The sequence below is a fragment of the Lissotriton helveticus genome, chromosome 3_1 (assembly GCF_964261635.1).
Source record: "Lissotriton helveticus chromosome 3_1, aLisHel1.1, whole genome shotgun sequence".
NCBI lineage: Eukaryota > Metazoa > Chordata > Amphibia > Caudata > Salamandridae > Lissotriton > Lissotriton helveticus.
This window is the reverse complement of record NC_136061.1, coordinates 28174414-28202140: the sequence shown is the minus strand read 5'-3', so window position 1 is coordinate 28202140 and position 27727 is coordinate 28174414. Positions and strand designations below refer to the sequence as shown.

The following is a 27727-nucleotide window of genomic DNA, read 5'->3' as shown; positions in this document are numbered from 1 at the left end:
GACCAGTCCTGAGACTGAGTTTTCTGGGTGTCTCTGAACAGCAACCTGTACTGCTCAGTGGTTAAGCCAAACCCATCAACCAGTGCATTTTTCAGGACCTGGTAATCATTAGCATCCTCCACTCTTGTAGTGAGGAGCTTATCTCTACCCTTACCATCAAAGGAGAGCCACAGTATAGCTGCCCACTGACTCTGGGGAATGCACTGCACAGTGCAGGCCCTCTCCAGAGCAGCCATCCATTTCTGGATGTCATCCCCTTGCTTAAAGGGGGGCACTATCTTAGTCAGGTGTTTAGTATCTAAACCCTTCTCTCTATCTCTTGGGAGATTGCTGCCACCAGTGGGTGCTAGCCCACTCATCTGCTGCTCTCTAGCAAAGGCAAGCTTCTCTTTGGCCAGGGCAAGTTCTTCCCTTTCAATCCTCAGTTCAGCCTGTCTCATTCTAGCTTCATGCTCTTTTCTCTGAGGGGAAGTAAATCTCCTCTGTGGAGGATTCCTTCTCCCCTGAGAAGAGGCATTAGAGTGCAGAGATCTATTGGAGTCCCTAGAAAGAGATCTATCTCTCCTAACTCCAAGGTTAGGCTCACTTCGGGTTAGTACTGGGGGTCCCCCAGATCCTAGCCCAAGTAAGTCTAAGTTGGCCCTGGTTAGCCTTCTGACTACCTCAAGACCTTTGTCTACCTCATCCCCAGAGAGTTCCTCTTGATCCTCCTCCTCAACTGCAGTAGCAATGTTGGGGAGATCTGGATCCCCAGAGGTTCCCTCTAAGGCTGGCATGTTCTCATGTAACTGAGAAAGCTTTCTGGCATCATATGTCTCTAAGAGACCTATCAGAAAGGGAATGGTGGGGTTAGACCCCTGCTTCAGTTTCCTGGAGACACAGATTTGTCTCATCTCCTGGAAACTGAGAGCTGCATATCTTGAAGTGACCTGTGGAGGGTCAACACTGACCAGGGGAGTCACAGTAGATTCTCCCTGGGTAGACATGCTTTTCTAGTGAGGTGTAAGTGGTGCACTTACCTACACTATATGTTTGCCTACTGATCCCTTGCTAGAGTTGTAGTTTAGGGTGTGCTAGGCCCTAGGAGCTACAACAGCTGGTTCAGTAGAACTCAGAGTATTCTAAGCTAAGTTATATGTACCTTTAGTACTTATGTGATCTTTCACAAGATATTCTTAGGGCATGTGTGGCAAAACAACAGCAAGCTCAAATCCCAACCGCTGCTCACCAATGTGAGAAGTTGGCCTGATGTGCAGTGCTCACTATTCTAGTGATCACTATATATCAGTCCAAACAACCCTTATTGATGATTGGTTGTAAGTCAACCTTATAGACCAGCTATCCTAGTAGCATGGATACGAGCAGTCTAAGGCTAAGACTCTAGAGGGCGTGTTAAGCCAGCTGTTTTACCATCACATTACCCCTTGAACACCCAGTGAAAGGACACCACACAAGTGTTATGAAAATAAACAGTGTATTTATTAGAATCACAACAACCCTGTACTCTTTATGAGGACAGGGTGCTAGGCACACAACAAAACTCTTACGAAAATACTTAAGTTAGCACGTTATACACAAATGCCCGAGGGGCACGAAAAACCATATACTTAAAAAGTGGAATGCGGAATTACTAGCAGGTAAGTACAGTACTAATAGGCTTTGGAATCCCTAGGACTTGACTATGGAATCGTTAGATTACTTCTAGGAGACCTAGGGGACTCGGGTGCAGAGTGTGCACTCTCACGCGGGATGCGGGACAAAGTCTATGGAAGCTAGTAAAGGCAAAGTTAGTGTTCACGGGCGAACCCGACCTGGTAGGAAGAAAACGACAGTGGATCCTGACCCTAGGATAGTGAGGCTATGCTGGGACACCGAAGTGCCGAAGTTACCTAGCCCAGGGGCTGCAGCTGCATAGGTCTGAAAAGACGTCGGGGATCTCGTTGCCGGACCAGGAGCCTGGAAGAAGGAAGTTGCTGGCAGGCGACCAGTGAAGAAAAGTTCGATGGATCCAAGCCTGGATCAAGGAAGAAGAAACCTGAAAGCAGAGGGGACCAAGTTCTTGAATCACTAGCCAGTGATTAAGTGGGCACCAGGATGGCACCGGGCGAAGTCACCTCGACTAGGTGAGTGGGCGACGCTGGCTCTGCAGATCTCACGGACCAGGAGGCGTTGTCGGCGACCAGGATGGAGGGGCGAGCTGTCCCACGATGGATGAAGCTGTCGGCGTCGAAGTTACCCAGGATTGGGCAACAAGCCTTGGCTAATTCAAGCCCACGCGGTGGACTCAAAATGGCGTCTTGAGTGGACCAGGAGGGTCCGGGGTGCTCCTCTTTTGGAAGGGAGCAAGGGCCAGCCTGGAGCAACCAGACCAGCAGCAGAAATGTCGTCGGGCGTCGTTCAGAAGGCCACAAGCCAGCGGGCTAGTAGCCAAACAACGCGGTGAGCAGCAAAAAGCAGAAGGGCCCCACGCAGATCGTGGAGATGCTGGGAGGCTGCACTTCGGTGCTGGAGCTGCTCAGGGTCGGGGCTTCTCGGACCCTAAAGCACTCACCAGGAAATTACTCGGCGGGCTTGCTGGAAAGAAGTCGTGCAGTCTTGAAGATGGCCGGTCCCTCGAGGTCTCGTCACACCCACGAATCTCAGCGTGACTGATGATGCAGGTAGAGGTCAGAGGTGCCAGGGAAGCCGGTTCTCGTCGAGCTGGGCAGTCTTGATCCGGAGGAGAGACTTGCAGCAGACCGCAGTGTTCTTAAGATGGTGCCTGCGGATGCAGGGTGACTACTCCTTAGTCACAAGGGAGAAATCTTAGGAAGAAGTCTTGAGTTCCTTTCGTGGAAAGTAGTTTCAGGATTCAAAGATGATCTGATTTGGAAGGGGGCCAGTTCCTACCTTTATCCTGTAAAAAGGGGCTGGCACGCGACTAAGTCCTGCCCTAGGGGTGGGACTAGGAGGGGGGTGGTTACACCCACTTCCTTGGCGGGCTTTTCCCCAGCACAGGGTCTGGAGTGACCCTGGAACTGGTTCCAGCCAGCCTATGCACAGTGAGCACCGGGGTGCCACGTGCAGTCACCTTCCTCTAAAGCCCTGCCTACCTACAATACACAAAACCCTGTCTGGGACGGTGCTGGCACCGCCCCTGGCAGGAAACCCTTTGTCCTTATCTCCTGCTCTGGGAGGACTCCAGGCAGCAGGAGGGCAGACTTGTGTCTCGGTGGCAGCATCCATTTTGTGGAGCTGAGGCTCTGTTTGACTTTAACCGGGGTTAGGGGTTACATACATGTCGTGTCCCTCTAGAAGGGTGGAATGCTAACCCCGTCGCCAGAATTGGCGAGGGGTTAGTATTCCAATTCGTATGACACCTTACACGACATGTTTTGATAAAGCGATACCAGAGTTGGCATATAACCGCGAGGATTATAATGCACTTAAGAGTATATGGTATGCGATATCATGGAAACGGCTAAGGGATGGGTCCCGAAAGCCGCAGACAGGCTCAGCTCATGCCAGAGCACCATCTCACACGATTCCAAGCACTCTGCCTTCAGGATTGTTAAGGCCTGCCATAGGAGTGACTGATAGGAGATCTGTGTGTCCATTTTTAGGGTTAGATATAGGTATACTATATCTAAAGCAAAGGGTGATTACACCACCTTGCCCCAGCTGTCAAGCAGCCAGTTGTGTCAGATTTGGATGGCCAGCCAGGGGTGGCATAATGCATGCTGCAGCCCCTGGTAGGCCCTGGGTACACCTATGCCCTGGGTACCTAAGGTACACTGTACAGGGACTGGTAAGGTGACTCAGTATCCAATTTAGATATGTACCTAAGGTACATGGAATCCATTTTACAGAGAGAGCAGTAGGCCTGGGGCCCTGAATAGCAGGGTCCCAGGTCAACTAAGTCAGAAAACCAGCAAAACACCAGGCAAAAAGTTGGGGGCAACCATAGTCAGGGATCTACCTTCCTACACAGTCACTACGGAAAACCCCACCACATGCGGGCCTCTTCTCCTGCCCTCCGGAATCCTTGGAGGGCGGTGGGATCGGCCTCCCGAAGGACCGCGGCGGCTTCCCCTCTTCCGAGGAAGCTCCGGCCCTGGCAGGAAGATGACACAGTGGGCGGGGGTCCGGTTGCTAAGCGACCCCGCCCGGCGTCTCCCTCGAAGCCTCGCGTTGTTCTCTCCACTCACCGCTCGGCCCCTCACAGCACCCCGTCAGTGGTGAGGAAGTACTTGGCAGACTTGGCACCGCAGCGCTTCAGTGAGGGGGGGGCTGGAGGACTGTAACCCAGCGCTGGCAGACTTTGGCTGCAGATATGCAGGCAATATCCACACGCTTCTGACTAGGGCCAACAGGAGACACGGGCAAAGACTAGATCCCAGCCTTACTTCAGGGAATCGCAGAGAGGGGCCCTTCCATGGAGTTGCCCTTACAGCATACAGCGCTCACCCTTCTAGAGGCCTAGGGCTGGGGAAAAGTCACCCTCATCAGATAACCAAGGGGATTTGTCCTTCTAAATTGTGGACACACTGGGGCGTTGTGCTCTCTGAATTTCCTCAGGCAGGGCCAAATCAACAGGAAGAAGGGCAGGACCCGCAGGCCAACCCGCAACCCCTAGGAGCAATCAAATTAGCCTGTGACACAATCCCCCTGACACTGTAGTCCGCACTCCAGCCAGCCCAGCAGTGTGACAAAATGGCCGCCCACTGTCCCCCCTTATATAGCCTGTGCCCTGGTCACTAGAGTGAACCGGAAGGTTCTGGAACCACCTAATGCTATCCTATGGACCAGAGCTCTGAGGTAATTCCTAACGGCATTCATCTTAGGAGCTCTCATCTTCCACCATTTTAGAAAGGCGCACCTGTGCCTCAGCACTAATTAGTAGTGATGGGGCAACGGAGACCTAAGGCCACAAACAAAAAAAAAAGGTTGATGGACAAAAATTATGGGAGGCAGAAAGGGGCAAAAATAAGGGGAGACCATCCAAAGAGCTGACAGGTCTAACAAACATTATAAAGACTCTTTAATCTGTATTTTACTCCGGTTAAGCTCTTTAATTGGGGCAAAAAAAGAGGATGATAAATGTCCAAGATGCCAGGAGGGACCCGCTGATCTAATTTGCAGAGATTGAGAAGTTTCTGGGGCTGCTGGATGTTCAGGTAAATCTATCCCCTACACCTATGATATCTGGCCTTGGTAATAATCCTGATTTAGAATGGGATAAGGAGGCCTTTTTATGTATATGTGTAGCGGTCCTCCGGATCTTAGTGGCAGCTGGGTGGAAGGATAATACTGCACCTACTTTTCAAATGTGGCTGGCCAGGTTGCTAGGCATTCACAACATTGAAGCTGCTCTCTATAAAATAAGGGGAAGAAGGGTGAGGGAGTTGGGCCTTTGTGTCTGGGCTCCGCTCGCTTTGTGGAGACAAACCCCCTGATTGGTTAATAATGTATTTGTATATGGTATATATGCTATCTTTGATCCTTATACTAAGCAATTATGAATTTTATATTTTGGATTTCTCAAGGTCTAATTAAACTGATGTTGATATATATGCTTGTTTATACACATGATTTTCTCCTCAAAGACCTATCTTATTTTTGATCCTTATACTAAGTAATAAAGAAATGTATATTCTGGATATATCAATCTCAAGTAATGTATTGTACTAGGTAAATTGAAAATAAAAACCTTAAAAAAAAAGAAAGATACATCTTCAACTAAACAAGACCGCAACCTGGGGAGAAGATGGATGAGTTTGTTGAGAGACTTAATATATTCATAAAGAACTACAAGTTCTCTGAATTCAATGATGAAGAAGCCATGCGTCTTAAGAGATATCAATGGTTGCATTTCCAATTCATTCCAGTTATGCATGCTGCGAAAAATGTTCAGTTTGGAGAAAGTGCTCATGGTTGCAAGAGCAGATAAACATGCTGACAGATGGCTGATGTGGAAGCTGGAACAACCCAAAATGAATCAGCAAAGAGTATGAAAAGTAAGATGAAGCACAAGGCAGAGGCCCACATAGTGATGGCTCCAAAGTAAACAAAATTGTGTTTCTACTGAGGATTCTCCTTTTCACATGAAGGTAAATGTACAGCCATCGGACAGATCTACAAAGGCTGCGGGAAAGAAAACAATTTCATAATGGTTTGCAAAGCAAAAGAGAAACTAAGTGCATCATGTCCTCCCGCAAGGCCAAACGCAACATCAACTAAGGCAAGCGGAAATGAACGAAGTTGATTGTTTGCAAATTCATCTTCCAAAGGTTTGTTTATGACATCATCAAACGATAGTGATGAAAATGGATGAATGGATGTACGATGAATAGGTCAGTCACAGATCGAATTGAGCATGTAGGATTGGCTGCTGGCAAAGAAAAACTCACTTATCTATAAAGAAGCGCCACACGGAGCAACAAAACTCATTTGGACATTGTCCTAACATCATGCTCAAGGTGAATGGCTGGCTTACAACCTTTATTTTCGACATTAGTGCATCGAGAAACAGCATGCCTGCAGAAAAGTACAAAGAACTATCTCCAATTCCATGTCCAACATGTTAATAACAAAGGGGTACACCTGGGAAGGTTCTATGTCCTTGCAGAGTCAAGGATATTTTGTAGCGAACATGTGGCAAAATTAATTGCTCCAAGGTACTTTGTCAAGTACATGCTTATTAAGTCTTGCTATGGCTGCTGAAATGTGATTGATCTCTATTAACTACAACCTGAATGCCCCTTCTGAAATAACGAGTCAATTCCCTACATTGTTTCATGGGCTCTGGAAACTTAAGAAGAGGAAGATGCAGCTTGAGATGAATGAATACACTCACCTTCTTGCACAGCAACTCAATCAAATTGCTTTTCACTTAGAGGAAGTCACAGAGAAATAACTAGAAACATTGCTAAAGCATGACATCATTGCATTCTACTAGTACCACGCTGACATGATCATGCAGCTGAATAGTGGCAAAGTTTTGTCCCGCTTTGATTTGAATAAAGACTACCATCAACTTGAACTGAAAGAAAACTAGGTACATTATTAGTTTTTCAACTCATGTTGGTTTGTTCAGTTAAAAAAAGACTACAGTGAGTGATGATATATTGGTATTTAGGGCTACGCAAAGAAACGTGATAATGCCGTCTGTTTACTAATGCCAGTCTCACACTAAACGCAGAGAAGTGTGAGTTTCACAAAAACAGACTTAGATTCCTTGGCCATATTTTCTCTGAAAGTGGAATGACTCCTGACCCAAAAAGGTACAAGCATTGCCATCTACTTGCCCTCCATGGCCAGCTACTGCTCCATGTACATTTGTGATTTTGCCACTGTGAGTGCCTCTCTGAGAGAACTAACAAAACAAAATGTTTCATTGGAATGGTGATCTGAATGTGACAGAAGTTTCAAGAAAATAAAACATGCAATTGAAAATACAACTGAATTGGCTTACTTGGATCGTAAAGTGCATACAGAGATCGTGTTAGTTGCAAGCCACTGCGGGGTTGGGCGCGATCCTTGCCCAACATATTGGACAGCCGACGCTCAGAGAAACATTGTGGCCTATCCTAGCAGTAGTCTATCTCAGACCAAACGTGCTTATTAATGAAAGCTTAGCTGCAGTATGTTCATTTGAACACGTCCATGTGTTTCTATATGGAAAGCATTTCGCCCTTGTCACGGACCATCATGTGTTGCCCACCATTTTTGACAAGTCGAAAGCCAAGATTCCTACTCATTTCTAGAGGTGGGGGTTGCATCTGCTTGATTGACTGCTATTTTGCACAAACAAGAGAAGGATCAATACCAAGAATACTACTTTTTGTGATTGACGATCACAACGTCCAAAGCGGGTGAGGCCTACAACAATTTCAAGCTAAAGTCAAGTGCGCCTGCAGCTCTTTCTATTGAACAGATTCTGACAGCTACTAGTACTGACAAGGACATGCTCAAGCTTACATAAATAACTGAAACACAATTACAGAGGAGATATGCTCAACCTCATACAGATGATGTTGAGTACCAGAAATTCAAGAATGTTTTGGAAGAACTTTCTGTTACACATGATGATATCATGGCAAGAATAGTTATCCCTGAAATCCTAAGGTTACAAGTTATTGAACTGGCACACAAAAGATATTGTGGCATTGCCACACCTATAAGAGCCCTCAGGGATCAAATGCAGTTCACGTACCTTGATGAATGAGTTGAAAGTGAACTGTATAATTTTCTGACTCCCAAGACGACTCAGCACCCGTTGAAAATGTATGATCTTCCTAAGCGGGCCTTAGAGAGGATTGCAGCTGAAAATTTCAGACCCCTCAATAATGGACATCATCTCCTGGTAGTTGTTGATTAGAACTCACATTTTCCTCTAGTGTAAGACTTACCATTAACCACACATAACAAAGTCAAATATGAGACGTTTTTCCACCAACAATTACCCCGCATACCATCACTCTGCAATTTTAATTCCGCAAAGACAAACACCCCGAAAAAAAACACAACGCAAACTTTTACAATGAATATGCCTTTGCCACGCATGCCATTACAACGCAAAGCCATGCGTGTTAAAGGTATACTCATTGTACATTTTTTAAAGGTAAGTATGAGTACCCTAACCTACCTTACCCTACCCTACACGCTAATGTAGTACCCCTGCACAGCTCACCCTTGACACACAGTCCTTTTCCTACATTTACACTACCCAGCACGATCCCCCAACACTACCATATACCACTTTTCTTCCCTACACAAACACTACAACACTAACTTAATACACTACCCCTGCACAAACCTACACTACACAAACACCACATCACTACCCTACACTATACAAACACTACCCTAAACCTTAAAACAGTACCCTACACTACAACACTACCTTAAACCCTAAAACACTACCCCTGCATGACCCTACACTACACAAACACTACACCACTACCCTAAACCCTAAAACACTACCCCCAGCATGACCCTACACTACACAAACACTACAACACTACCTTAAACCCTAAAACACTACTCCCGCATGACCCTACACTACACAAACACTACAACACTACCCAAAACCCTAAAACACTACCCCTAGCATGACCCTACACTACACAAACACTACACAACTACCCTAAACCCTAAAACAGTACCCCCAGCACGACCCTACACTACACAAGCACTACAACACTACCCTAAACCCTAAAACACTATCCCCTGCATGACCCTACACTACACAAACACTACAACACTACCCTGAACCATAAAACACTACCCCCTGCATGACCCTACACTACACAAACACTACACCACTACCCTAAACCCTAAAACACTACCCCTGCATGGCCCTACACTACACAAACACTACAACACTACCCTAAACACTATAAAACTACTCCCAGCACGACCCGACACTACAGAACCACCACAACACTACACTACACTACACAAACACTACACTACACTACACAATCACTACCCCAGCACGACCCCCCACCCCTAAAAAATTAACCCAAACCCCCGTACCTCTCTCGTCGTCGTGGTTCCACACTCCTCCTGGTTCCATATTCTTGAAGTCTATTTATTTTCACAACGCATGTGCATTTAACATACATGCCTTTACAACCTATTCAGTAAATTTCCACCCGTGAACAAGCTGTGAGTGTAACAGAGAAACGCGTTGGGCACCCGTTGCTAAGCTGAATAAAAGCGTTTATTTACAGAGGACGCGGCACCAGTGTGAACTGATTTTCAAATTGCTGGATTGTTTTGGATATTTTGGAGTGGCGTCCTTGCCGCGTTGCCCGCCGCCATCGAGGCTCTCTATCTGCCAGAACTTGGTGTTGGAATACGAAGGAAACTAGATGAGAGCCCGCCCTGCACCTATGAGCCGAGAAAAGGAAAAAGCTAAAAAAAATCCCTACGAGTCGCCGCATCGTGAAGGTGAGAGGAAGAGTTGATAACTCTGCCGGCATTGGTAACGGAGCGGGGAGGACCGGGACTTCTACGGGAACGTTAACATCGGCTCGTGTGTGTGTGCTAAGGGAAGCGGAGGACGCTAGGCAGCCATAGGACATCTGGGCTTCCTTGTTCATTAAAAGTGCATTGAAAAATGCAGAACGAAGCGTGTTGAGTATAATGGCAACGGAGAGGGCAAATAGACGGAAAGAGGCAGCAACTATGCTGTTTACAAAAACTTTGACAGACGCGAGAGCTCGTGAAGGAGCTCGGCTAGGAGCAAGTGCGCCAGATGAGAAAAATAAACTTTGGGATGCTTTATGGAAAGCTTCAAAAAAAGAACAATCTAAAGGTCGGGGAAGCCATGGCATTAAGAAATTATGTGGAAGTTGGAAGGGTACCCAGAGGTCTTAGAATTTACACTATCCCCACCTTTCAGAATCCAGATCCAGAAATGATCAACGAATGGATGAGTAACAATGAAGAATGCTCAGCAAACATGCTCAGAATTTTAATTAAATACGCTGAGAAAGAGTGTGACAAACTTAATGAGGAAATTGAAGAAACAATGGGGAAGCTAAAAGACCTTTGTAGTACTGAGGAATTTGAACTTGAGTTAAGTAAAATGAATAAAAAATTATCCAAGATCGAAGAAGAAATTAAGCAAAAAAAGCTGTTAAAATTCAAACGTGATGAAGCAGACTACAGGAACGGTCAAATACTGACATTCAGTAAGAAATTCGACCATCTGAGAAAAGGGAATACGAGCACATTGCCAGCGACAGCAGTTACAGTCCCTACCGAAGAATTGGCAGGAGGGCAAGAAGGTGTTAGTAGTGCACCGGCCTCCATAAATGAAACTTCTGACCCCAAAGACATAGAAGGGGTAAAAGAAAGATTTTTAAAAGAGATCACGCTCATGGCAAAAGGGAGAGCTCTAAACATGCAAGCCGGAAGCGAAAGCCCAAGACCAAATCGTGGGCGAGGAGGCAGAGGAGGAAGAGGACGAGGTCAATCCACTCCCAAAACTGGAGAAACCCCCATGGGAATGCAAACAAGGGGAAAAACGGCGAAGAAATGAAGAAAGACACGTCAACTGTGGTAACCCTTTCTAATTATTCACTATCTGACACTGAGATTGATGTTCTGTCCAAAGGATTGTCCTTTTGCCCTTCGGCAAATTTTAATTATACTGAATCCCGAATTGACCTGTTTCATTTCACTAGAAAATTAAAACTCAAGAAGTGGTTCGCGACACACAAGAATAGATCTAATAAGGTCTCTCATGTCCCAACCAATCTCAATGTGCATGACCTCGAAATGACTCAAACAGTTCAGGAACTTGGTAATCATCGGGATATCGTCGAAGATCCCTTCCTCAATTTGTTAAATACTGACATTGACATTGAAATGATGAGTGACAGCGGCTTTAAGCCCAAATCAATATTTTTACCGCAAGTAAATTGCGATGCAATTAACTGTTTTGAAAGAGGCATGATACAGGAATTTAAAAGATTGGACTCTGTGAAATACAGAAGTAGATAACATCTTAATAAAGCACAAAGAGATGCCATTGTATCTTTGGAGGAGCATAGAGACCTTGTAATTAAAAAAGCTGACAAGGGCGGAAATGTGGTGGTCTGGCCACTTCATTTATACATAGAGGAAGGCTTAAAACAACTAAATGATGTAACTAAGTACAATGTGGCTAACAAATCAGAATATGATGAGTCTAACAGAATGATTTATGACAAACTGAAATTGTGGAGGGATCAAGAATTGTTGGAGTATAGTGAATATATGTATCTGTATTGTAAAGATCCAAAAATACCTGCCCTATACCTCCTGCCCAAAATACATAAAGATATCACTAGACCACCAGGTAGACCCATAGTGTCATCCAGAGGCAGCACATTGGAACATGTATCCAAATATGTAGATTATTTTCTACAGCCATATGTGCAGAACCTACCAGGCTTTATAAAAGACACTGGAGACTTTTTAAACAAAATCAAGGGGATACACTGTCAAGAAGATTACCTTCTCCTTAGTCTAGACGTGTGTAGCCTTTACACTAGCTTCCCACAGAATGCTGGAATCGATGCTTGCAGACACTTTCTCAAACAGAGATCATTGTCCTATCTGGCCCATACTGAGATGGTACTAGATATGGTTTTGATATGTTTGAAAAACAACTTTTTCATCCTTGATAAAATCCTGTACAGACAAACCCAGGGGACGGCAATGGGGACCTGCTTCGCCCCCAGCTTTGCAGGTCTTTACCTCGGCTGGTGGGAGGAGCAGGTGGTCCGGAACATCACACTGTACCAAGACCATGTCGTCCTCTGGACGAGGTACATAGACGACATCTTCTGTATTTGGAAGGGAGATCAATCAAAAGCGGATGAATTTCTCCAAATACTGAATGTTAACAACTTTAACTTACAGTTCACGAGCCAGAGTAGCAAAGAAAAAATTGTGTTTCTGGACTTAGAAATTTTAATTGAAAAAAATTAGATACACAGCAGACTCCACAGGAAAAAGACAGCCGGCAATAGTTTATTACTCTCACAAAGTTGTCATCCTGGAAACCTGGTGGCCAGTATCCCGTTTGGGGAATTGTTGCGCGCAAAACGCAACTGTAGCTCGGCTGAGGATTACAGTAAAGAACAAGAAACAATGTGCAACAGGTTTAGAGACAGAGGGTATAAAGAAGACAGTATACAGGCAGCAATTGAAAAGGTGAAAAATCTCAACAGGGATGAGCTTTTGAATAAACCTAAAGAGAAGAAGGAGACAGATAAACTTAGGTTTATAACAACTTACCATAACCAGGCTTGGGAGGTAAGGAAAAGTCTGAATAAATTCTGGGAAGTTCTTAGAACAGATCAAGATCTTAATGGCTATGTAGGATTTCATCCATCGGTCACCTTCAGACGATGTAAGTCACTGAAAGACAGTCTCACTAACAGCTCTATAAAAGAAAATAGGCGCAAGAACCCTATTGAAGGTTTTATCACCTGCATGAGATGCAAAGCATGTAAGTACAGTCAGAACTGTAAGAGTATAAAGTTGAGGAAAGACAAACCAGCTTTTAAAATTGCTAGACATTTCTCCTGCGACACGGAGTTTGCAGTCTATGCTCTAAGACTGGGGTATTCATAGTACGGCCCGCGGGCCGGTGGCGGCCCGGCAAGCCTTCCTTGGCGGCCCGCGGACCTTGCTGCATTGTACCTGTGTTTTTGGTTTGTTTTTGTATGTGTCAGCACCGCCGGTTGCCGAGAAACTCTGCTCTAAGGGGTTCTGGCGATTCCAGGGCGATTCCAGCATTAGTCACAGTGGAGCTGCAGGGGCCTAAGAAGAGGTGAAATAGAACAAGGCCTCATTAACATGTAAATGGTCTTTTTAAAGACCTGTGAAGTACTCGGGTGCGGCTGTGTGTGCCTGGAAGCTGTCTCAGCCCAAGGCTGACACACGCTCGGGGTGAGGTGACAGAAGACAGCAGGGAGGGAGACAGAAGGATAAGGGAATCGCCCGACCCCCATAGAGCAGAGTTTCTCGGCAACACACTAGATACGTTTGCAAATAAAATTAGTCAATTCGCCAAGGCCAGGCATATAGACGTTGTCAATGTTCAACTTATGTTGCAACCTGTAAATTATGCAACATGTTCGATTATGTGGCAAATAGAGAAAATCCATAGGTATGCCAAGTACACAACATGTAATGTATAGCACAGAGTACATATTGAGTGAACAATGTGCAGCACAATCGCATTGGACACAGCACAGACTGAGAACAAGGGACAGCCAACACATACTGTGCCACCAGATGTACAGATGACAACACACGAAGACCATGACACACAGAGGAACATTCAGAATCCAAGGTCCAGAGAATGAAACACATGCCGCAGTGTGGGATTCATAACAAGCCTGCCTCACAGTAATGGCACAGCACCATGAACAGTGTTTGAGGCACGTGCTATACAACCCATGCTTCAGAGGTCCGAGCACACAATGAATGCTCAGATCAGGGGACACATCGAATGGTACACTGCACAGGAGGTAGTGTACACCCTGCAGACCCCAGGATACGAAATGCATACTGAAGGAGGGAGACAGAGGGAGGGAGAGACAGAGGGATGGAGACAGAGGGAGGGAGAGACACAGACAGAGGGAGGGAGGGAGACAAAGGGAGGGAGGGAGACAGAGGGAGGGAGAGAGACAGACAGAGAGAGGGAGGGAGACAGAGAGAGGGAGACAGAGGGAGGGAGACAGAGGGATGGAGACAGATGGAGGGAGAGACACAGACAGAGGGAGGGAGACAAAGGGAGGGGGGAGACAGAGGGAGGGAGAGAGACAGACAGAGAGAGGGAGGGAGACAGAGAGAGGGAGACAGAGGGAGGGAGACAGAGGGATGGAGACAGAGGGAGGGAGAGACACAGACAGAGGGAGGGAGACAAAGGGAGGGAGGGAGGGAGACAGAGGGAGGGAGAGAGACAGACAGAGAGAGGGAGGGAGACAGAGGGAGGGAGAGACAGAGGGAGGGAGAGACAGAGGGAGGGAGAGACAGAGGGAGACAGAGACAGATAGAGGGAGAGAGACGGAGACAGACAGTTGGGAGGGAGACAGAGGGATGGAGACAGAGGGAGGGAGAGACACAGACAGAGGGAGGGAGGGAGACAAAGGGAGGGAGGAAGACAGAGGGAGGGAGAGAGACAGACAGAGAGAGGGAGGGAGACAAAGGGAGGGAGGGAGACAGAGGGAGGGAGAGAGACAGACAGAGAGAGGGAGGGAGACAGAGGGAGGGAGAGGCAGAGGGAGGGAGAGACAGGGGGAGGGAGAGACAGAGGGAGGGAGAGACAGAGGGAGACAGAGACAGACAGAGGGAGGGAGACGGAGACAGACAGTTGGGAGGGAGACGGAGACAGACAGCTAGCAGGGAGACAGAGAGAGGGAGAGAGAGGGAGGGAGACGGAGAGAGAGGGAGACAGACAGTTGGGAGGGAGACAGAAAGAGGGAGATAGAGAGAGGGAGGGAGACAGAGAGAGGGAGATGGAGACAGAGGGAGGGAGACAGAGGGAGGGAGACAGAGGGAGGGAGACAGAGAGAGGGAGATAGACAGAGGGAGGGAGGGAGATAGACAGAGGGCGAGAGATACAGAGAGGGAGATACAGAGAGAGGGAGGGAGACAGAGGGAGACAGACAGACAGAGGGCAGACAGAGGGGGAGAGAGAGAGAGAGAGAAAGAGAAAAAAAAAGATGCCAGGTCTGGTGGCTCAGTGGACGAAGGCATCCGCTGCAGGGGCCTGTGTTCAACCTCATGGTCACAGTTTTTTTTTGCTCTAGCCCAGCCCCCCTCCCCCACTGACCCCTCCCTCACCAGTGCGGCCCTCTGCCGCAAACCACACTGTAAATTTGGCCCCCGAGATAAAGTTTGTGAGTACCCATGCTCCAAGATGTCCATGTGATCTCTATTATATAGGGAGCACCACCAAAAAAGTCAAATTACGAATTCTTGAGCATCTTAGAGCTATTTCTAATAATGACAAACACTATCCGGAGGCCCGCTACTTCCCTGAAGCACATAACCAAAACCCTAGTCTCCTTAAATTCTGTGTGTTGGATTTAGTGCCCCAAAGAGAAAGAGGGGGTAATTGCACAATAGAGTTAAGGAAACTTGAGTCAAAAATGATCATAAAGTTCTACACCATGATGCCCACCGGGCTTAACTTTGACGAAGAATTAGCCATTCATCTGAGATGAGATGTTTTATAACCTCTTTATTTGTCTGAACCTTTACGTCTATCTTGCCCTTTTGTTGATTTTTAACTGATTGTTTTTTAACTAATTTTTTGAGAGAGTTCCAGGACATTAAATTAGAAACCTTATGTTTCTTCTCTTGCAGAAAGAACTTCATGTCAAAATTTGAAGATCCGGATGATTGATCATGTTTTGCTCACTTGAGTATGACTCTATTTACAAATGTATACCTTTTGAAGATAAACAGCAGCATACAAAGTACTATAATTGTTTAAAGTGGCAGAACGTTCGCCCACAATGCCTCCAGGACCTGGAACACCCTGCCACTGCACCTCAGAGCCAACCCCAATCTTTCTGCGTTTCGCAAACAGCTAAAGACCTTCCTTTTTAACCTACCCCATTAACTTCAGCTAGCCTCCTTTACAGGTCTCTGGTAGGTTTCTGGTTATTCTTAGCGCTTGGACGCCTCCGGGCAGCAATTCGCGCTCTATAAATCTACATCTAATCTAATCTAAAGTTCCAGTGACAGTTGACAATAACAGTTGCCTTTAGGCTATTTGTCATATTTTTGCCCACTTGGGCTAGATTGTGTGAAAAAAACTTCTTATAACTGGATACTGTTGTTGCATACTTATTAATCATATGAGTATGTTACGACCACTGGGGCTAAACTTTTCTTTTCTTTCAATTTACGTTGCATTATTACCCGTTGCTGCCGCAATGTTTAATTAATTTTTCTAGCACATGAACCTACAGAACTTTATTGTTTACAAAACTGCATCGGAAGTCTGTCTATGGTTTCCATTGATTGTAGGTGGAACTAGTGTCTGTTACTTTAAATGACACATTGTATTGGTAAATTTCCACCCGTGAACAAGCTGTGAGTGTAACAGCGAAACGCGTTGGGCACCCGTTGCTAAGCTGAATAAAGCGTTTATTTACAGAGGCCGCGGCACCAGTGTGAACTGATTTTCAAATTGCTGGATTGTTTTGGATATATATATATATATATGATCGCTCCAACCTTGGAGCGTGAATATATATATATATATATATATATATATATATATATATATATATATATATATATAAAATATATGTATTTATTACTAAACGCTCTCTAGTAATATATTAATGAGATTACAGAGTAAAGTACAGACTTTAAACACAATAGAACTTCAAACCACACGCACTTCACATACCAGAGTGCTTAGGGGCGATCCGTAGGAGAGACTAGCGGTGTGCGATCCACCGTAGATTTCTGTTATAGGGTTCCCATGAGTCCCCAAGCTGACGAGCTTTTGGAGACGCACCTGCGCGCCTGAGAGGCATCGAGGCCTGTGACGGTTACTTGGCGGCCTTCTCATCCACCCCAAATACTTTCTCTACTGATGAGGGAAACTATCCTGAAACCCGGGCCATGTCTCAGGTCTAGAGATCTTGGGAACAACAAGTACTTACTTGCACCAACTTTGGTGAACCACTTACGAACTTTGTTTCAACTATACAAACCACACGCACTTCACATACCAGAGTGCTTAGGGGCGATCCGGAGGAGAGGCTAGCGGTGTGCGATTCATCGTAGATTTCAGGAATGATAAGGGCTGCCACATGGGGTGACTGATAGGTTTTTATGTTTTTATGTGCAGTGATATAAGGTAGATATTGGGGAACCTATATCTAAGTAAGGGGTGCATACACCACCTTACACAGGTTGCTGTAGCAGACCTGTTGTGTCATTTTGGTAGGGTTCCCAGGGATGGCAAAATACATGCTGAAGCCCCTGGTAGTCCTTTGGGGTACCTATGCCATTGATACCTAGTGTATCATATACTAGCGACTCATAACGGTACCTCAGTAACCAAACTGGAGTGTACCTAAAGTAAATGGAATCATTTTAGAGTGGAGGCAGCTATGCTGGGGTTCTGGACAGCAGGGCCCAAGCCGACTATAGTTGAAAAACAGTGAAACATCAGCAAAAAGCGGTGGTAACTATAAGAAGCAGATCCTACTGTAGTGTAGTTCCTATATCCCTATTATGCTCTGCGCATTGGAATAAAATACACTATAGAGTTGACATAGGACTGAGGTCAGTATGTCTCTATAGAGTATATTAAACTTAATTGTGTGTGTGCCAGCTAACTCAGAGGTCACTATAAACTTTCTCAAATGAACAAGAAGGGATTAGTCTCAGACAACCGCATAAACATGACAACTTTGTTTCCCCTAGAGTCGGAACAATATCTTCAGAGTCGTGCAAACAATAGATAACTTTTTCACTCAGTCAATCGTGCATGCTTGGTTTCTACAGAGTTGCAGAGAACTAGATAGACGGGGTGTTTCAATAAAAAGGGGTATTTTGAACACTCTTATTTCTCATGCAAGAGATATGAACTGCTACAATCGTTAGACAGAATGCAAAGTATAATGAGTACAGTGCAAACAGTAATATAAATACTACTTTAATAGCATGGGTCAGTAGCTATAACCCATATAAAAATACATACATTAATAACACAGGCTAAAATACTCAACTGGTGCGTCTAAAATAAGCCTACCCCATTGCACCTAACCTAAGTCTAGTACGAGGGAAGAAGTAGGTGCTGTTTTAGAATACGTTTAGTTTACTTTAGTTTCGCCAAAAATTGCCAAAGGTTTTTCTAGTCTAGGTTCTAATCAGCTCCATACCTTAGAATGAGAGAGGTGGGTATCTCTTTCCCGGGACTCGATTCTCTAGCACCCCGTAAGGGGAGTCAGAAACACCGGAGATAGATTCTCAGCAGGGAGGATGACAACATCTGGTCAGTGTGTCAGTTGGGGAGATGACTTCCTTCAGGACTTGCTGTGGCGAGCTGCGTCGTGCAAGTAGTTAGCCGAACCGCACCGTGCCTTGCCATAGCAAGTGAAGGTATATTTATACCTTGAAGGTGTTTTAGGAATGCCAGTATTGACGTAAAAGTCGGGCATATGAACGTCATGAATGATCGCCTAAGGATTAGATGTTTATACATAATAAATGAGTTCTTGGAGAAATCAATATCCAAGCAAGGGGAAGTCCTAAATGTTTAAGAGTCTGATTTTCCAGGAACTCGTTGTTACGTAGATGAACGGATTTAAGTTGCCACGCGTGTATTTGGGTAGCATGGACTATGCCTAAATAAGGACTGGATTTCTTTGCCTATATAAGAGCAATGTGAAATGTACCTTTAGAAGGGCATGGTTCGGGAATTTCATACGGAATCTAAATCGATACACAACACCCACTCCACTTTCTTATGTACAAAAATGCATTAGAACTGGTCGTAAGTCTAACAAATGCATTGGTGCTGTACACATTAAAGCAATGTTTCATTCTAAGCATAAATTTTACATTTGAATGCTAAATGAATGAAATCATGAAAATATACATGTGAGAAAGTGCCATCTTTCTTGCATTGCATTGGTATGCCCCCACTTTTTGCTGAATTGCTGATGTGCTTTGACTGAGTGTGCCCTGACCTCCTGCCAATCAGGTGCCTAAGGCCTATGTGCCTTCCCTAAAAACTGTATTAAAGCTGAAACCCAATTGGCATTTCTGGCCACATGGCAGCCCCTGGTAAATGGTACCCTAGGTACCCAGCGCATTATGATCAGAGAAGACCCCTAAGGGCTGCAGCACATATTGTGCCACCCTTAGGCGTCCTGCACCCTGACACCCACACCCTACCTTTGCAGACTGAGTGGCCTGTTGCAGAACTAAACAAAGTCTCGACATGGCCCACATACCTGTGTGCCATGGCTACACACCCACTGCCCTGGCATACATCAGTCACCCCTCTAGCTGGGTGCCCTATCCCAGTGGTGAGGGCACAGGTGCATGAGCCCTGTGCCCCTACTGTGCCCAGGGCCATTCCTGGGCACTCTAAGTGCAGTGATGCTATTAAGAGTATATGATGCTGGGAGGTTGTCAGTACGTACTCCACAGCACCATAATGGCTACACTGAAGACTGACAAGTTTGATATCAAACTTCTCAGCCCATTAAACCCACACTGATGCCAGTGTGGGATTAGATGTAAAATGCACTATAGAGGGCATCTTACAGAGGCCCCCTGAAACCTAACATACAATCCACGTCTGGTCTGAGAGTCTGCCTAGACTGCCACACAGCAGACATGTTGCTGGACCCCTGGGTGGAGAGCCCCCCGCTCCTCTGGGCCTGCAACAATGCACATCTTGGGCGAGGTGCTAGACCTCCTCCCCCAGGATGGGCAGGGGGAAGCTTCAAAGGCATACCGCCTTTGTGAGCTTCTCCAGACCACTTACTGTACACATCAAACTGGCCCCCACCGGTTCTGACCCCCACTCTGGCGGGAAGATTGGCAGGAAAACCTAGGCTAGGAAAGGGGGTTTGCCAGCCTGTGCCAACTCCACCCCTCAGGTGGGAGAGGCGAGGTAAAGCACAACTCCGGGCCCAGCCATGTTGAAGATGGGGAGCCGTGCCCAATTAGAGATAGGCTGCTGCCCCCCTGCCACAGGAGAGGAGCAGGATAGGGGTGTACACACCCCAGGACAGGGACCTATTGGTCCCTGCCCTTCCCCTACTTGTAACGCCCCTAAATGTAGTATTTAGGGGCACACTGAATCTTCCTTCCTCAGATCCCGATTTGAAAACAAGAAAGAAGATCAAGAAGAAGAAGACCTGCCGGGCAGCTGCTAACAAGAGGACGGCGCCAACTGACTCCGTCCTCTGGCGCCGGAGGTGTGGCGCCGCGGCCAGGGCGACTGACGCTGGAATCTGGGGACCACGGTTCGATCCCCGGCTCCGGCGCCAGGTTAGCCCAGCACCATGTGACTCTGGGCAATAGCTCGCTTAATCTTCCCGACGGCCCCCAGCGCCTAGAGACCCTTACGGGTGATTGTGCGCTTTACAAATGTGGACTTTACTTTACTTTACTCGGCCCAAGCCCTACAGGCCTGTTGATCCTTGAACTTGCTCCAGCTAAATCCCGGCGTCTCCTGCGGACAGCAACCTCAAGAACCCCGGAGGACCTGCCTGCCTTCACCCTCTTAGAGACCGGGACTCCCACGAGCAGTGGCTCTGCTCAACCAGCAACACACCTGGTGCCAGCCATGAACCGCGAATCCAGACCACTCTGCTCCTGCCGAGCCCGGCCTGTGCCCGAGTGGATAAAGACCTCGAGGATGTCCCCCGGCGATTCTGACCTAGAATCCAGTGCCCAAGGACCCTCCTCAACGACCCAGACAATGCCTGCAGACTCAAAACCAGGGACCCCGCCAACCGCGACAAGCAGAGGGTAAGATTTCCCGATGTCCAAAGGCACCCCTGCACCCGGCGCCCCCTGGCCTCCTGTGACCACCTCCGGGGTGCCTACCTATCCTCCAAGATCCCAACTTACCCCTCAAAGTGCTGGCCGCTCCAGAAGATCCTCCGTCCCCGAGCCTGCAGCCTTTGGGGCAGATTTATGAAGGCCTTGCGCCGCCGGTGCGTCATTTTTAACATGGGAAAAAGTGACGCACCGGCGGCGCAAGGCCTTCATAAATCTGCCCCTTTGTTCCCTTTGTGGTAAATAAATAATTAATTACCGGTACTATTTTTCTATGCATTAACTGAAAAGGATAGCTCAATAAATAAGAGGAAGAATCCGTGGTATCTGAGTCATACGGGCTTTAATCAGATGGCTCGAGCCAATGGACCATCGGGTTCCATCACCGGCAAAGGTTCAGGAAGGGACAGACACAGGGAAAGGGAAATGAAAAGCCTAATGTCATATTAACATCATACAGTATATATAGTAAAACAGTACAGTTGCATTGCATACAGTAGGCGTAACAAGTGACAAACGAAAGATAAGAACACATGGGCGTAAAAAGAAGGCGTGCACAGGGCGTGCACGGAGACATGTGATGTAAACGTCACAGAAGTGTCATAAGTGGGTGGATACATGGAGGGGGCTACCTGGGCAGCTGGAACCTTTAACCTACTGGTGCGCGCAAACGGGCCATGACGTGTAACTGGGGAGAGCTGTGGGCTCTGACTTCTAGCACTAGAAGAGGAGACTAAAGTCTGGGATGTCAGGACGACATGTACCTATAGCATATCTGATATCTCGTGTTTGGAGTACATGTTGCTTGAATCTAAAAGTCATCAGGGGAAAGGCTACTTGTCACTAAGGCTGGTGCATGCATATATTTCTTAGTGTATTGCGTGTGCTATGAATCTTCTATGGATATTAATTCAGTAATTCTCTTGCATGGAGACAGAAAGACTAGACTATAGATGAGGATGTTTATGCGGTTCGTTAGCTTAGGAATGTGAAGCCGGGGAGCTGAACTGATAACTGTAAGCATAACATATTCTTGGCAGTCAGGCAGGCAGGCCAGGCCGGGCAACGTGCTGCTTGGCAGGAAGTAAGTGAAGGGTCAGGCATGCGGGAGGGGCTGCATCGCTCCTCGGGACTCGAGGCTTGAATCTGGTGTCCGGGCCCTGTGAGGCCTAGAAACGGGGACAACTCGATGATTTAACGTGCACAATGTAAAGACGTTGGCAACATAGGCCTAGAAGCCTAATTCAGGTTGCTTTCACGGGGGACTGGATAACTGACACATTAACGTTGGACACAACTATAATTGCGTCTTTATTCGGTCAAGGGGGAACATATGCATATCGATCATGCACATATAATATATAATGGGGAACACGTAGGGACACATGACAGGGCAAAATTCAATTTTCCTCATTCCCTCCGTTTCCTTCAGGAAACATCAATATTCATGAGACCATCTATCTGTTCATAGAGCATCATTTGCTCGTCTTTAATCTTCTTGGAATGGGACTTTGGACTTGGAATACAAGAGGTAGCGCACAAGCCGCAAATCGCAGGGCCACATTGTAAACAGAGACAACAACTGAATATGATCATTACTACTATTCCTAGGAATGACAGTACTTTCCATCCCCAGGCAGATATTATACTCCAGAGCCAACCGGACCATGTCCAGGTGCCTGGATTCTGGTGTAACTGATGGGCTATTTTATGAAGTCTTGTTATAGCTGAATAAACAGACGGTGCGTTATTAGGAATGAAAACGCAACAACTAGATCCGATGACTCTACAAGCTCCGCCCCTATCGGCCAGTATGACGTCAAGAACAAGGCGGTTCTGAAGAACGACAAATCTCATAGCAGACTGTTCTTCTGTTAAGTTACCTAGAGCGGAAGTAGTCTCATTCACTACTGCTTCAAGGGTTCTGGTTAACCTACGGATTAATTTACTATTCTGGACAGGTCCTATGAAGAAAAAGAAACCTTTATTGAAGTCTGTATACTGTTCTAAGGCAGTTTCAGTTTGATCGACAATCGGGGACTCGATCTCCCTTTTATGTCTGACGTGTACTAGATGTGTATTTCTGTGATAATCGGATGGGGCTAGGAAAACTGGTGGCAGTAGGAAGGCAATGTAACATGTTCCATCCCAATCTAGGGGCAGACGTACATATGCGGTCTGACCACATACAAAATACGAATGACGTGAGGCTTTGAAAGTAGATTTCCCACTGTCACTATACTCGACCACAGTAGTACAATCACTGTGTCCTAGATGTACCGAACCATTCTTTCTAACACATAATTCGCCTTTCACTGGTAGAACTGTAATAGCGGGCAAATCTGGAGTAGTCTCGGACTGAACATTCAAAACCATGAAATTCGAGGAGTAATTACCTAGATCATATACTTCATTTTCTAGATCTAACCCTGTCCTATGGGAAAGACCTTCCTTGTCTGGAAAACATGTTCTATTCAAAAGGGACTTATCGTCTGAGGATGAGGTTATCGTAAACCATGCTCCACACGAACCATTGTGTGAAAACGGATAGGGAAAGAGTGGCAGAACACCCTTCGGTGTCTGGAAAGGGGGGAGTCGACCACACACCCAACAATTAGTGGCATTGCTAGTCTGGTGTGAATAGTGTAACATTCGTATAAACGTATTGTTGCGCATGGCAAGGCGATAGGATAACTCGTGAGGGGGTAGTTCACTAAAAGTGTGCTCTACTGTATCATTAGAGGAAAGATGTACATGTGAATCAATAGGAGGAAAGAATACATGTAAAACATAACTTATGCATGTAATCGTAAGACTCAGAAATAACATAAACAATAAAGTAATCACACATCTGCTGTGCAGATTCTTACAATAACGTATTTTCTTGGAGTTTCGTCTAACTCTCTCACTATGGGGGTCTATCTCATACATGTCAGGAACCTGTCTAACCGCTTCACCCGAGAGGGACTTAGACTAGACCGTAATTTGAGTTTATACTCCTGCTGCGGAGTTTTCTCTAACAGGGGAAGTTTAGAGTCAGTATCGGGGCAGTCCTTGAAAAAAGTCTTTGGACGGAGTCCATGAAAACGCTTGATGTGGCTGGAGTGTAGCCACCCCTTGCGGCCCTCCAGTTTCACAGCGGTCCTTGTGGTCATCAGAACAAGTTTCGGCTCTTTCCAGCGGGGCTCCAGCGGGCTTGAACGATCAAAGTTCCTAACAAGAACGAGGTCGCCTGGAATGACCTCGTGCGGTTTCACTTGGGTGTTGTCTGGAAAGGCAGCCGCGACCTGCGAACGACAAGAGAGTAGTGCAGACATCAAGGAAGTTAGGTAATCTGTCAGCATATTACTGTCAACATCGGTAATTTTACGTGGCATAGGGGTACCCCACATGTTTGGGGGACGACCAAACACTACTTCATACGGTGACAGACCTGATCGGGAGTGGGCGACCATTCTCATGTAAAAAAGGGCGACTGGCAGGGCTACCATCCAATCTACACCTTTTTCGGCACAAACTTTTGCAATGCGGATTTTCAGAGTTTGATTATGTCTCTCAACGAGGCCAGCTGCCTCGGGGTGTCGTACACAGTGGAACTTCCACTGGTACCCTAACAGAAGTGATACTTGTTTCATGAGTTCGGATGAGAATGGCTGTCCGTTGTCTGAATACACGACCCTGGGCAAACCATAGCGTGGGAAAAACTCACGAACCAACTGCCTGGCAGTGGTCGCGGCAGTGTAATCTGGAACTGGATATGCTTCTGTCCATCTGGACAAAGCGCATACAACTACGAGGACATACTTGAAACCTCGACATCGATCCATCTGAATATAATCCATCTGGAGGACTTCAAAAGGGTGGTCAGGAGGATGGAATCCACCTTGTTCCACCGGAACACCTTTACCTGGATTGAACTGACAACAGATCATGCAGGTACGTACTTTCTGCTTCGCTGCTGCTCGTAAATACTTGTTAAACCAAATGTTCTGGATACTGTCTAACATGGCTTTTTCTCCTAAATGTGCTGGACTATGTGCAGTGTTAATAATGACTTGAACCATAGAGTCGGGGAGAAACCATGTGGCTTTTCCTTTCGTCAACCATCCTTGATCTGTCTGGACCCCTCCTTGTTCAGACCATTTCTTGATTTCATCTGGGGTAGCATGTGTCTGTATGTCTAGTACATCTCGTGTAGGGTCCTTAACTGTCATACAAATCGTCTGATCTGGGACATCGGTCTTTGTCGTGTTAACTGGAATGTCTGGAGTCTGAGCTGTAAGCTTGGCTGTTCGATCTGCTAGATCGTTACCCTGGGAAATGGTGTCAGTGGCTTTCGTATGTGCTTTGCACTTCATAATGGCAATGGCTGTCGGTAAATGTATTGCTTCTAACAGAGCTTGAATGAGGGGACCATGCTGAATCTTGGCTCCATGAGAGGTCATGAAACCTCTTTCTTGCCAGAGGACTCCAAAGTCGTGAACGACTCCGAATGCATAACGTGAATCGGTATATATGTTTACTTTCAGGTTCTTGGCTCGTATGCAGGCTTGGGTCAGAGCAATGAGCTCTGCTGCTTGAGCAGACAAGGTGTCAATACGATGTGTTTCTATAACTTCAGTTTCAGTAGTCACGGCATACGCGGCTACTAGTTCTCCTGCACTTGTTCTCATACATGAACCATCCACGTAAAGTGTCAGGTCGGGATCAGATAATGCAATGTCTGTCAAGTCCTGTCTTGGCTTCGTCATGGTGTTAATAACTTCCACACAGTCATGTGTGGCAGGGTTCGATGTAATCGAGGGTAACAGTGTAGCAGGATTTAAAATGTTGCAGCGTCTGATTTCTATGTGTGGCTGAAACAGTGTCAGTTCATATCCTGTCAATCGTGCAATTGTCAAATGCTGAGTCTGTGTTCGGTTTAAAAGAACTTCCACGGAATGTGGAACTTGTACTGTCAGGGAGTGTCCTAACACTATGGAATCACTTTGTCTGATAGCTTGAGCTGTGGCTGCAACTGACTTGAGGCACGCAGGCAAAGCCTGGGCTACTGGATCTAATGTGCTAGAAAAATAAGCACAAGGCTTGTGTTGTCCTGCTTGATCTTGCGTGAGAACAGATAATGCTGTACCATCACGTTCAGTGACAAAAAGTGTAAAAGGCTTACTGTAGTTTGGTGTCGCTAAAACAGGTGCATTACATAAAGCTTTCTTTAACTCATTGAAAACAAGTGTATGTTCCTGGGTCCAAGGGAGGACAGTCGATGTGGCTGCCTCCTGTGTTGTCAATTGTATCAGTGGTTTGGCTAGATATGCATACTGAGGAATCCATTGTCTGCAGTAAGAAGTGAGGCCGATAAAAGCTCGTACCTCCTTCTGTGTCTTGGGCTGTGGAAGATGTGCTATTAACTGGATACGGTCAGGTGTCAACTGTCTACCCCTCTTGGACAGTAAGTGTCCTAGGTATACCACTTGCTGGACACAGAATTGTAGTTTGGAAGGGGACACCTTGTGCCCCATTTCTGCCAGAAAATACAAGACTGTAAGTGACGCACGTTCGCAGTCACGTTCTGTACGGGCTGTGATCAATAGATCATCGACATACTGGAGTAGGGCAGTGTCAGTTGGCATGTGAATACTGTCTAGTTGTCTTTTAAGTGCTTGACTGTAAATACTAGGACTTTCTGTGAAACCTTGAGGAGCACGTGTGAATTTATAGCTTCTTCCATTTAAACAGAATCCGAAAAGAAACTGGCTGTCTGGATGAATGGGGACACTAAAGAATGCGTTCTTGAGATCAATAACAGTAAAGAACGTAGCTTCAGAATCAATGGCAGTCAATAGGGAAGAGATATCTGGAACCACTGGGTACTGGGGTATGATACATTTATTAAGTTCTCGAAGATCAATCACTAATCGATAAACTGGAGGTGCATTTGGATCAGTACGTTTAAGAATCGGAATGATAGGAGAATTACATACATTGGAGTCAGTTTCTACAACTACTCCTTGAGCAATGAGCTCGTCAATTATTTTCGATAAGGCTGCTACAGCCTCAGGTGGCAATTTGTACTGTCGGATTCGTGGTAATACAACACCTTGCCTCAGAGTGACACGATATGGTGTAATGTGCATACAACCTACATCAGTTGGACCTTGCGCCCATAAATGCTGTGGTACATTCAGTAATCTTGGATCAAAATCACGTAACACATAATGACCTTTAAAATCACGTAAAAACAATCTCACTCCTTCCGGAGAGCAGCATATAACGGCTCCTAATTCTTTCAATGTTTTAATACCAAGTAAATTTTCAGGACAGGATTTCGTAAGTAACAGGTCTGTAGTTCGGGACAATGGACCAACTTCTAGGGAAACTGGTTTCGATATTTCATTAACAATAGGCTTTCCTGAAAATCCCAGGGAAACATTTCTTGAGCCTGAGAGTGGAGTCCCTGGAACCTCGTCATGACTGATGGTAGTCCTACTTGCCCCTGTATCAATCAGAAACTTTCTGTCTTTCCCTAATACTTGACTGTGTACATAGGGACCCTCTTGATCTACAGGAATCTCGATGAGAGGCAAGCCAACCTCCCTCTCTAGGCTGTTTCATGAATACTGCTGATATTCTGGATAATCTGACTGTGCATACTGGTACATCTGTTGTGTAACGTGTTGTGTGGCAG

At 46.2% G+C, this 27727-nt stretch overlaps 1 protein-coding gene across 5 annotated transcripts in view; it reads right to left on the bottom strand.

The window, feature by feature from the left end:
- Positions 1 to 27727, bottom strand: part of ADCY10 (adenylate cyclase 10) — a 4100562-nt gene that overhangs the window by 3107420 nt on the left and 965415 nt on the right. Inside the window, exon 2 of one of the 5 annotated variants that reach the window (XM_078679139.1) lies at positions 12778 to 12925. The exons of the other annotated variants lie outside the window; for them this stretch is intronic. Within the exon in view, the coding sequence (XP_078535265.1) occupies positions 12778 to 12870 (93 nt within the window). The 5' untranslated portion in view covers positions 12871 to 12925. The remainder of the gene's footprint in view (positions 1 to 12777; positions 12926 to 27727) is intronic. 5 annotated transcript variants of the gene reach the window in all.